The sequence below is a fragment of the Glycine max genome, chromosome 8 (genome assembly GCF_000004515.6).
Source record: "Glycine max cultivar Williams 82 chromosome 8, Glycine_max_v4.0, whole genome shotgun sequence".
Classification (NCBI taxonomy): Eukaryota; Viridiplantae; Streptophyta; class Magnoliopsida; order Fabales; family Fabaceae; genus Glycine; species Glycine max.
In genome coordinates this window covers 34,527,202-34,540,206 of record NC_038244.2, presented here as the reverse complement: position 1 = coordinate 34,540,206, position 13,005 = coordinate 34,527,202, and the positions used below count along the sequence as shown (strand labels likewise).

The 13,005-nt window shown below is 30.5% G+C and overlaps 1 protein-coding gene across 1 annotated transcript; it reads right to left on the bottom strand.

Annotated features, from left to right (window-relative positions):
- Positions 1 to 808: 808 nt before the first annotated feature.
- LOC100783579 (NAD(P)-binding Rossmann-fold superfamily protein) lies at positions 809 to 12,501 on the bottom strand. Its single transcript, NM_001255833.2, has 5 exons — positions 12,297 to 12,501; positions 11,848 to 12,002; positions 9,798 to 9,989; positions 2,138 to 2,472; positions 809 to 1,063 (listed from the first exon to the last, which is right to left on the bottom strand). The coding sequence occupies exons 1-5, from the start codon at positions 12,424 to 12,426 to the stop codon at positions 982 to 984; spliced, it is 894 nt and encodes a 297-aa protein (NP_001242762.2). The 5' UTR covers positions 12,427 to 12,501; the 3' UTR covers positions 809 to 981.
- Positions 12,502 to 13,005: the final 504 nt, after the last annotated feature.

Sequence of the window (13,005 nt, the reverse complement as noted above, 5' to 3'; positions counted from 1 at the left end):
AATAAATGCCTTGATCTTTTATTTCTATAATGTTAAGATTGAAAAAAAAATGTTAAGATAGATTTTAGACGAATGATTCAAAATAAACTTCAATCAAATAAGTTTTATTAAGCCTTTAATTTATCAAGATAAAAATATTACGTCTATTCTTGCATATTTGTGATAAACATGTTTAAAAATGTGAAAATATAAAACAATAAATGTTAGTTCTGAATTGATTTAGAATATTATCCTATCTAACTATTTAAGCTTTTTATTTGTCGTGCAAGAAAAAAAAAGTCGAAAAGAATTACTTCCTTTAGTCTGTTTTATAAGAAAAAATAATTTCACTCTTTAATTAATTTCATTAAATTATGTTAATCCTGAAACAAAAATAAATATTTTTTTAAAATTATTCTTCATTAAAATTGATATCAAATATAAAAAAGGTCTTTAATCCTATTAAATAAAAGATGCTATATAAAAATAATCTCATTAAATAAGCCAAAGTTAATTAACTTTTGTTTATATTTAGGACCAAAATATATGATTTTTTTTTTCTTATAAAAGAGACCGGATGAAATATGATTTTAATTTTTTAATGTAATATTAATTATTTTTTTCACTTATATTCCTTATGATATTAATTATGAGAAAAAAGTATATAAATGAATTAATTATGAGAAGGTTAATTTTATAAAATTATTTTTTTATTCGTTTATTAGTTTTTAGGGAAAATATTATGGGATGGAGAGAGTAATGTATGTATATCATATCACTAAACCAAATTTACATGTACATTAATATTTTAAATAGAAAAGGATAATTATCTCTAAAATAATTTTATTTGTAGTATTTTATTGCTATTATTTTTTCCCTTAAAAAGTTAAGATGTCTGAACGACATGCTTGTCCAATTACAGATTTATTTTTCGACTATATGCGCACAAATAGTTTCGCCGCGCACGGAAGAGAAAACCTTTCAAAGCGAAGACCATAGTAGTCAACTCACAAAATTGACCATCAGTTCGTTCAATTTCTTGTTGCTTATTCTTTGTTGGATAAACTCTTTCCCTGGGTCACAGCTGTAAATAAGGATAAAATAGAATTTCAGTTTCACAAACAACTCAAAAGTACGTACCAATAAGCTATAAATTTCCCTCTTTTTTTAATCCATAAAAATTGATTTATAACACTCATTTTTCTTGTTTAATCAATTAAACTACATTTTTTTATTGCCAGTCTTTAAATTCTTTTGGGATATTATTATTTTATGAATTTTTAAATGTTTATATTAATCATTAAATTTTATAATAAATACTTGGAAACAAAAAATAGTTTTAAGAAAATATAATTATTTTTCATATTAAAATTTTCAAGTAAAGACAAATTAACTCCTATTTTCATTATTCAGAAAAAAACATCCATTGTAATTAGTTCTAAAATAAATACTCTGAATTTCTTGAACGTTTGTTAATTCCGTGGTAACTCACAATAAACTATATGAAAAAGAGATAAAAATTCTCATAATAAAATTTTACAAAAAAATATATAATAATAAAACGAATTTTGTAATAAAAAAATAGACAAATTAACTCCTAGTTTCATTATTCTGAAAAAAATACCCATTGTCCTTAGTTCTAAAATAAATACTCTGAATTTCTTGAACGTTTGTTAATTCCGTGGTAACTCACAATAAACTATATGAAGAAAGAGATAAAAATTCTCATAAAATAAAATTTTACAAAAAATTATATAATAATAAACGAATGTTGTAATAAAAAACAATAATATTAAAATAATCTTAAATATGACTTTTAAAATAGTACTTATTTCGAAAATAAAAAAAAATTCGTTTAGAAAATTGTGATTAAAGACTTGTTTAGATAAATTTTTCAATAATCAGAAACAAAGAAAAAGTCAAATGAATTAATTAAGTTTTTATGCAAATTAAAATTAGTACGTATATACACAAACAAATTTATAATTTATTTATTTATATTTAATTTTGGAAAAACTAACTTTAACTTATGTATAAACTAGCTGTAATAATTTATAAGAAAAAAATGATTTTACTATATTTTATTTCCTTATTTTCTTTTTCTACAAAAAATTTAGGTATAACGCCAATGAAGCAGTGTGCGAGTGACATTGATCACCTTAGAGGGGTGGTAGTCTTGTGGGCGAGCTGAACGGCGTCGTGTTGGGTGTTGATGACGTGGTTGAAGCACAAGTAGCGACCATAGGATGAGATATCTTCGTAAACACAGATGTGGGTATCCACCAAGATTCCTAAGTCTACGGTCACCAACACGCCATCTTCGTACATCTCCGAAGCTCCTCTGAGGTAGGGGTTTTTTTGGATGCAGAGATCTTGGTGTTGGTCACTACTCATCAACAAGCCTGCGTTTATGGACACCATGTTCACCTCTCTGTCCATTGCTAGGGCCCACGCTGTCCTCTCTGCCATTGTCTTTGACATCCCGTGCCATAGCTGTTGTTGTACACTTGTGAGTTTGGCAGAATCAAAAGAAAAAAGAAAGAAAAGAAAATAAAAAAAATATTTGAACTAAAATAGAATAATAGAAAGGTAAGATGTACACTAATTGTTTTTTAAAAAAATCATTTTCATTGCTTTTCTTCTCTATCAAACTCACTAAAGTTTTATTCATTTTAATTTGAACTCTCTTTTTAGCTCTCATTATCTATTAGAGTATCTTAGAGAGTTATTTAACTTTAAATAATGTTGTTTAATTATTTTTTTTCATTAGAGCATATGATGATGTGGAATTGTTTATATAAGTATTGTTGCTTAATAATATTATACCATAAATATCATATCTTTAAATATCATAGGACTCAAATTAATTTAAACATTCATTTTAACTATCTTAACATTTGAATGAATTTTTACTTAAAATACTTAAATCTATATGGAATTGTATGACTAACAAAATTATTATGATAAACAACTTATATAAGCAATTATGTAGATACTCTTAGAACATCTCTAACAGAGTGCTTACATAAGTTGTTTAACTTTCATATCCTGTTAGAGGGGAAAAAATTTACAGAAAGAAAAGAAAATGGCTCTCTACATTTGGAATATCATACAACCAATCTTTTGATAAACCCTTTCATCATCATTCCATTATAGTTAATCAGTACGCTCCCCCGTAGTTCGTTTTCATCATCATGTTGAGTATGGGAACACAAAAGGGGTTCTATTCATCTCTCTACAGTAATTTCTCTCTACATGAATAGAAAACATGTGGTTAGGTTTAATGATTGTCTGTTATAATCAAATTAGGCTGATTGATTGAATCCCAACATTTGGAATTGAATCCCAACATTTGGTATCAGAGCCACCCATACTTGATTCATGTATAATGTTTGGACAACATACACACATTAGATACAATGTTTTTTGAGGAAACAAATATGATTATCACATGACTGCGGAATGAACAATGATATAAAGCATTTGGTATAAATTTAAGTGCATCATTTATGTGTTTGTTCTTACTTTTAGAGGCCGCTCCATTATATTAAAATAATAATCATGGGCCTCTAAAATTTAAAATAAATAAATAAAGTTAAAAATAATTTACTCAAGAAACATTTTAATTTTGGATTTGGTGTATCAATGTTCAAAATTCAGTTATGGTATATCATTTTAATTATTTAACATTTAAATGAGCTAATTGAATCAAGATATCACCAAAGCGACCTCTCTTGTGTAGATTGTTCATGAGAAACGTTAAATGTTAACGTGTGTGATTATTTATATGATGAATGATGACTAGCCCAAAAGAGAAGTTACCATTTAACTAAGTTACATACACACCTGTGATGTATTAAACTTGTGATAATCATGTGGTTTTGCATGTGGATGATAAGTCACATCAAATATGTGTTTGTTATTTGATATGTTTTTATTATCAATGTTTGAACATTACAACAAGGATATCACTAGCAATTAATATCACTGTCCAAAGACTTGATATTAATGGTGCACTAGATATCTTGAGATGAGATATACCATTATTTAGATGCATTGATGACTATTATGTGAGCTTATTTGTATTATTTGTTTTGATCTTTTCAGTTGTTGCTTCTATATCTGCTAATCTGAATTCGATTCTGATTCTTAATGGTACAAATTTTAAGGACTGGAAAGAGAACATGCAAATTGTTCTTGGCTACACAGATCTAGATCTTGCATTAAGGATTGAGAAACCCCCTTCTCCTACGGATTCCAGTACCTCTGAACAGAGGAAAATTCATGAGCAGTGGGATCACTCAAATCGCATGAGTCTTATGATCATTAAGCGTGACATTCCCGAGGTCTTCAGGGGCACTGTTTCAGATGATATAACTAGTGCCAAAGAATTCCTTGCTGAAATTGAAAAACGCTCTAAAAAAAGCGATAAGGCGGAAACAAGTACTCTCCTTCAGAACTTGATTTCCATGAAGTATCAAGGAAAAGGAAATGTCAGGGAATACATCATGGGAATATCAAATATTGCTTCAAAATTAAGGGCACTAAAGCTTGAGCTATGAGAAGACTTGCTTATTCATTTAGTGCTAATTTCTCTACCTTCACAGTTTAGTCAATTTAAGATCTCTTATAATCAGAAGGAGGAATGGTCTCTTAATGAGCTCATTTCATACTGTGTGCAAGAAGAGGAAATGCTGAAGCAAGAAAGGGCTAAAAGTGCTCATGTTGTGAGTACCTCTAAAGGCAAGGGCAAAAGAAAAAGAACTGAGGAGCCCAAGAATGAAGGTGCTAAGGTCCAACACAAAAGAAACAAAATCAAGGTGACAATTATTTCTTTTGCAGTAATCATGGACATGTAAAGAAGAAATGTACCAAATATCATGCTTGACGTGTAAAGAAGGGTATGTTTCTTACTTTGGTCTGTTATGAGGTCAATTTAGCTTCAGTACCTAGAAACACTTGGTGGTTAGATTTTGGTGCCACTACTAACGGTTGCCTAAGCTACCGGAAGCCAATTGATTCTGAAAGATGGATCTATGTTGGAGATGGTAAATCGGTGGAAGTGGAAGCTATAAGGCACTTTAGATTATTATTATGTATTAGTTTTTATTTGGATTTGAAAGACACTTTTGTTGTACCTTCATTTAGAAGAAATTTGGTTTCAGTTTCTTATGTGGACAAATTAGGTTATTTGTGTTCATTTGGAAACAATGTGTTCAGTTTGTCTTTTAATTTAGATATTGTTGGAACTAGTTCACTCTTGGTTAATGATAATCTATATTTACTTGATACTGTAGCTTCCTATCATGAATCCTTTAATGCAGAATTGCGTGGTACTAAGTGTAGAATTGATAATACAAACTCAGGAGCATTACGGCATAAGCACTTAGGTGACATTTCTAAGAACAAAATTGAACGACTTGTGTCAAACAGAATCTTGGATTCCATTGATTTCACAAGCTTTGATGTTTGTGTTGAATGCATTAAAGGTAAACAGACTAAAAGCAAGAAATTAAGTGCATATGGGGCTACAGATGTCTTGAAATTGATATATACGGACATTTGTGGGCCATTTCAAACACCTTCATGGAATGGTCAACAATATTTTATATCATTCATAGACGATTACTCTAGATATGCATACTTGTTTCTTATACATGAAAAGTCACAATCTCTGGATGTGTTCAAAACATTTAAAGTTAAAGTTGAAAGTCAACTCAACAAAAGAATAAAGTGTGTCAGATCTGACCGTGGTGGTGAATACTATGGCAGATATGACGGTTCAAGTGAACAACGTCCGGGGCCTTTTGCCAGGTACCTAAAGGAATATGGAATCGTCCCACAGTACACCATGTCGGGGTCACCTAGCATGAATGGTGTGGTTGAAAGACGTAACAAAACTCTTAAGGATATGGTAAGAAGCATGATTTGTCATTCTAACTTACCAGAGTCAAAATGGGGAGAAGCACTAAATACTGCAGCTTACATTCTAAATAGAGTGTCAACTAAGGCAGCTGCCAAAACACCTTATGAGCTTTGGGTTGGGCGAAAGCCTAGTTTGAAACATTTTCATGTATAGGGATGTCCAGTTGAGGCAAGACATTATAAGCCAAATGAAAGGAAATTGGACTCCCGGACAGTGAGCAACTACTTTATTGGTTATTTTGAAAGATCCAGGGGCTATAAATTTTATGATCCCAAATTAAAGACAATTTTTGAGACAGGAACTGCCACATTTTTTGAGGATATTGAGTATGGGGGGAAGAATAAGGTTAGAGACTTTGTCTTAGAGGAAGAATCAGTAACAATTCCAGAACTAATTCATATAGTTGTTTTTGATAAAAAAAATTCGGAACCTCTACAAGACATTGTTATTGAATAAATAAGGTTGGAGACTTTGTCTTAGAAGAAGAATCAGTAACAATTCCAAAACCAATTCAGACAATTGCTTCTGATAAAGCAAATTCAGAACCTCTACAAGACATTGTTATTGAATCTCCCACTCAAGATAATTTGGTCGTTCATGAAGAACAAACTCAAGATCCTCAAGAACCTATGCTTCATGAGGAAGTACCTTTGCAGAGATCTACAAGAGAAAGGAGAAGTGCTATTCCAGATGATTATGAGGTATTTCTCCAGGAACATGAGGAAAATAATGGTATGATGGAAGATGACCCAATCAACTTCCATCAAGCCATGCAAGATTCCAACTCAGAAAAGTGGATTGAAGCAATGAATGAGGAGTATAAGTCCATGCAAGACAACAAGGTTTGGGAACTTGTCCCATTACTAGAAGGTGTGAAACCCATTGGTTGCAAATGGATATTTAAGACCAAGCGGGATTCCAAAGGTAATGTGGAGAGGTATAAGGCTCGTCTTGTGGCGAAGGGCTATACCCAAAAGGAAGGGATTGACTTTAAAGAGACTTTCTCTCCAGTTTCATCAAAAGACTCTTTTAGGACAATCATGACTCTTGTTGCACATTATGATTTAGAGCTTCATCAAATGGATGTCAAGACGACATTTCTCAATGGCAACATCGATGAGACAATTTATATGGTGCAACCAGAAAACTTTGTGTCAGGAGACCCAAAGAATATGGTTTACAAACTGACAAAATCCATTTATGGGCTAAAACAAGCATCTTGTCAATGGTACCACAAATTTCATCAAGCAATTCTCTCATTTGGTTTCGAGATGAATCTTGTTGATGATTGCATGTATCACAAATTCAGTGGGAGCAAGTACATTTTCCTGGTCTTATATGTTGATGACATACTGCTTGCCACTAATGATATAGGCATGTTGCATGAAACCAAGAGATTTCTATCAAGAAACTTCAAAATGAAAGATCTTGGGGATGCCTCCTTTGTATTAGGAATTCAGATACACCGAGATCGATCTCGGGGTATTCTAGGATTATCACAAATAAGTTATATCAAAAAGGTACTTAAAAGGTTTGGCATGCAAGAATGTAAATCCGAGATACTCCAGTTGCTAAGGGAGACAAGTTTAGTCTTAAACAGTACCCAAAAGGAAATTTTGAAATTCAGGAAATGCAAAAGATTTCCTATGCATCAGTTGTAGGGAGTTTAATGTATGCCCAAGTATGTACGCGTCCAGATATAGCATACATAGTTGGGGTATTAGGCAGATATTTAAGCAATCCAGGAATGGATCATTGGAAAGCAGCTAAAAGAGATATGACGTATTTGAAGAGAACAAAGTATTATATGCTCACATACAAGAGGTCAGATCAGTTGGAGATCACTGGGTATTCTGACTTGGATTTTGCAGAATGCCTAGATAGTTTGAGATCCACTTCAGGTTACATTTTCATGTTAGCCGGTGGTGCGGTTTCTTGGCACAGTGCCAAGCAAACCCTTACTACTTCATCCATCATGGCGACAAAATTTGTGACATGCTATGAGACATCAAATCATGGAATATGGCTGAAAAATTTTGTCACAGGGCTGCAAATTGTGGAAGAAATTGAAAGACCACTTAAGTTATATTGTGACAATAAATTAGTTGTATTGTATTCTAACAACAATAGGAGCTCGACCAAGTCAAAGCATATTGACATCAAGTTCCTAATTGTTAAGGAAAGGGTACAGAGTGGACAAATTTTCATAGAACACTTAGGGACAAACTCCATGATAGTAGATCCTCTTACTAAGGGACTTCCACCCAAGGTCTTTCATGAGCATGTTGCTCACATGGGTGTTTTACAATTCGAGGAATCTTTGATTTGATGTGAGTTAGACACTTTTATGTATTTTATGTTCTATGTTAGATTTTATGTATGCATACATTGACTTTGGATATATATATATATATATATATATATGGCTTATTATTTAGTTATTACACTTTGTACATTAAGGTTATTAAATGATCTCATTGAGGTAAAGTAGGACCAATTGAAAATAGACGTGTATAGACCACCTTTAAGTAATTTTCTTGTTACACATTTCATGATGAGTCTATGTCATTTGATTCTGTCAGCATTAGTGATCATTGATGGGTTTAGTTGTGATTTGATACAATGAAAATTGCTTTGGTTCTACATACAAATGTAATCAATAGACAAGATTTTTGGAATATGTTCAAGGCATGTAATGACAAATTTTGAGCTCATAAAGTCTAACACATTCATAAGGATCGTAAGAATATATATATTTGTGACCAGTGGGAGATTGTTAGCAATTTTGGGTCATATATATATATATATATATATATATATATATATATATATCACATGATTGAATAAGTTAGGGCCATTATATAATTAGCCAAAATATTAAAGTGGTCTACTCAATATAAAAGTATGGTTAATTCTGTGTTTGAATTCCAACATTTAGAATTGAATCCCAACAATTATAATCGAGTCAAAATAGTTAGGGATGCTAATTAACCGTTCCTCACAACATTGATTTTATTACATGTGGAGAATTTTTTTAAAAAGAAAGCACTTTAAATTTCTTAAAGATAATTTTTTTTTTATCTTCAACTTAATATATATATATATATATATATATATATATATATATATATATATATATATATATATTTGATTTTCATAATAATTAATTAACTAATAAATTATAGTTCTGATATTTTTATTATTATTTAATTGTGTTAAAACTTTACAAAAATAGTTTATATCGATTAAACTTTTTCCTTTTTATTTTTATTTCTCTTACCCAAATAGATTATTAAATCCTTTTATAACAGATTTTTAGAATTAAAACAGTGTTTATAAAAAAAACGACATTGAATTATATTAAAAATCACAATAGGATATTTGCGATTTTATGATTTGTAAAATGTTTTACTTTTAATTGTTTAATCACTATTTTAAAGATACTTAATCATATGTTTACATTTTATTTAACATTTTCTTAATAAAATATTAAAAGGATATTATTGTAAGTGAATATTATATTAATTAGAAGTTACAACTAAATAAAGTGGTTTTTAAATGATCCTGCGACAGTTTGTAATGGGGGTTTACGAGAATAGAGTTTGACGTGTTATTATTCACCCTATTCATTTGGATCATTTTGTTTTCCAATAATATAATACTAGTAAGTTTTTTTTTTTTTTTTAAATCATGATGATATTGTAATGAAGTTTTTTTCCCTTAAAATATAAGATAAATATTTTGAATCCAATAAGATTTATTCTATATATAAGTATAAATTGTAAATCACTCGATTAAAAGATAAGATACAATTTATTATCACTTAGGCCAATTATTTGCTCTAATAATATAATAAGTTAAACAAAGGAGATCAGGGTATAATTAATTTTACCTTGAACTTCCGACAGAAATTGATATCACTCCAATGTTTCTCATCCATGTTCGATTCCATGGCTTTGCGATCCTCCCTCCAAACGACAGCTGTTGCAGATGAAGTGAAAACCACTTTATCTATTGTTTCTGTTTGAGCGCAAGCTTCAATCACATTGTGTGCTGCTCTGACCTCTACGTCTGCTATGTATTCCTACAATAAACAAAAGACAGTGTCATTTTTAGACAAAATTCTGAGATTCAATGAACAAGTAATAAATCTTCGCACAAGTACGTTTTGGTCAAACTTTCATAAAATAACATTATTAGGATGGACCTAATTAAAGTAACCATGCTATAACTTTTCTTCACCAAATTTTTGCTTTTGCTCAGAAAGTCGGGTCTAACATTGCATGGAAAATGGAAAATTCGTTCCTGGTGTTTGTGATACATATATAGATGAAATTAATTTACTAAAAGCCTAATATATATCAATATCACTAGCGAATTAATATAAATTTCAGTGGACAATATGTATTGGAATTATGTTGTTAATACCTTTCGTTCTAATATATGTTAAACAAATAAAACTATTTTAAAGTTATTCACACTAATTAAAATTAAATGTTGCTTAAAATTACTATCCAAATAAAATACTAAAACTCTGGTGTTCTATTTGAAAAATTGTTACATGGTTCTTGTTTGGATTAATTTATTTCGAAGTAAGAAAGTAATTTAAAAATAAAATAATTTTTTAAATAAATATTTTGCATGCTGATACTCTAGTAGCAATAACTAAACACGATTAAAACAACTAATAACTTCAATTTAATATTTGAGTAATTTGAATTATTAGATGCATTTTCATCACACGCAATTGCTAATCTCCCTGCTTTATACTACAAAAAATTGAAGTGACTTAAAGTGGTAAGAATATAATTATGGAAAATAAGCAAATAGTCGCCATGTTGATTTGGACAACCCAAGTGAATGACAATGACACATAAATTCGATATCATTCGACTACGGATGATTAACCAGCTAGCCCACTAGAAAAGAATCAATATTTGCTTCCTTGTCACGATCCTCGTGTTAGAGTCCGAAAGAAAAGGATTGGAAGAAGAGGAGTGGCGAACCCAGACTCAAATTAAACTGGGAAACAAATTGGAGTAACGAATGGAAATTTGTAAAATGAATCATGGTTAATATAAGTGGTGGCAGTGTACATTCATGATCAAGATTTCAATTTTAGGTGATCTTTTAGTATAAAATAAATATTTCAATTTTAGGTGATCTTTTAGTATAAAATAAATTATGTTGAGAAAAAAATATTCACTTTTCACCTTATATGTACCCTACAAACATTAATCACTTTCCATCAAATAAGAAACTCAGGCAAACTCTGGGTCTATGCTTATCATATCCACCACCCACCCATCCAAGGAATTACTTATAAGACTAGCATATACAAAGTCTAATATTTCACCCAAACCATCATCTCCGCCCAACAAAAAGTGCATGCATTAACTCTTTTTCAATAGCACCAATATTAAGTTGATTGTTTGATTAGAATGTGACTCAATCTCTTAAAAAAAAATATTAAATTCTAATTTTATGGATGAAAATATGTCCTTATAAAGAGACAGATATGAAATTAAATGTGATCAATTAAATTTTTTAATAAAAATTAGTCTTAGTAAATTAAGTTGATAAATACTTCACACTAATAAAATGCTTAAGAAAAAGAAACTCTTCGATATCACTTTTACAGTAATACAGGTTTGACATATTCTTCACTCACCATCAAGGTTTTAAGAAATTTCGCAATCAAATCACAATCCTAATTGTGACTGCATCATTGCATTGGTTCACCATTTTTCACAATATTAAAAATAATCGCAACAAAACTGTAATCATGGTGCTGATTGCAGTTTAAAATCATGGAGAGAAGATTAAAAGATTATGCAAAATAAAATCATCATCATGCAAGATACAAAATTAATTACGAACCCCCATTAGATACTAAATAAATAAAAAAAAAGCTACGAATTACAAAGAAGGGGGTTACTTACATCATAGTAGGGTTGGTCCTGAGGTGGTTCAAATACATAAAACAAGCCAGAGCAGCCTCTTAGAGCATCGGTTATGCTATGGTAATCAAATGGGTCTAAATGGAAAATCTTGAGCCTATTGGGGTCAGCAGAAATCCCATTGAGTTGCTCGTTCCCTGAGAAACAAAAGCAAAGTCAATTTCAATTTCAATGAGCCATGCAACACAACATATAGGAAATTTGACTAAATGGTTTTCTTTTAAACTAAATATTACTTTGGGTGATATTTAAACAATTTATCAAGTGTGCTGACTCACCACCAATTACATGCCTAACAGAAATTAATGAATCTGATAAATTATTTAAAGATTACTCCAAAGTAGTATTTAGTTTTTTTTTATAAAAAAAACCTATATTGGTCAAATTCCTGCAACATAAAGGTAGCAAAAGAGCCAAAAAAAAACAGCAACCATGTGATTGAACAGAGGCATGGACATGGTATCCCCGTAGAAGTAATTGTTGGACCAGACTGGCACCTAGCTGACCCGAAGCATCCATCACGCAAACTGTGCTTGCACTTTGATCGAACGAGGGCGCCATATATATTTCTTCTCCAAGAGATAAAAGAGAATAAAAATGAGGAACGGAACAGGAAGTGTTTCAAAGGTTATTTGTAATTGAAGATTGAAAAGGTGGGTTATAAATAAGGGAGGCCAACAGCAACAACATTCAACAGAATTGGTAATTGGTTTTATCATTTAACTAAATAAACTAAGATTCGGATCCTACTTAGTCATTGGATATGAAATAAGTTGTCAGAGAAAAATAAGGGAGGCTAGCTAGCATTCAAAGAGTGTGTAGGGTAGATAGGTAGGAGGTAGTTGCGTTATAGAGGATGAAGAGAACAAGGTGGTCACCGGGTAAGGCAACTGGTTTTTCAACAGTGATAAATGGAGTTTGGTGGATATGCACGTGGCTAGTTACTAGCTATCCTACCAGTGCAGCACAGGGATATTGTTTTTCTTAATTAATCTTATCTTATATTATAATAAAAATAGAGTTTAATAATCATATATTATTTTATATCATTATACAATCAAAGATTATTATTTAAATTATTTTAAAATAATTATTTTAAAAGTTAATAAATTTATAATACATAATGATTTATGATTAAAT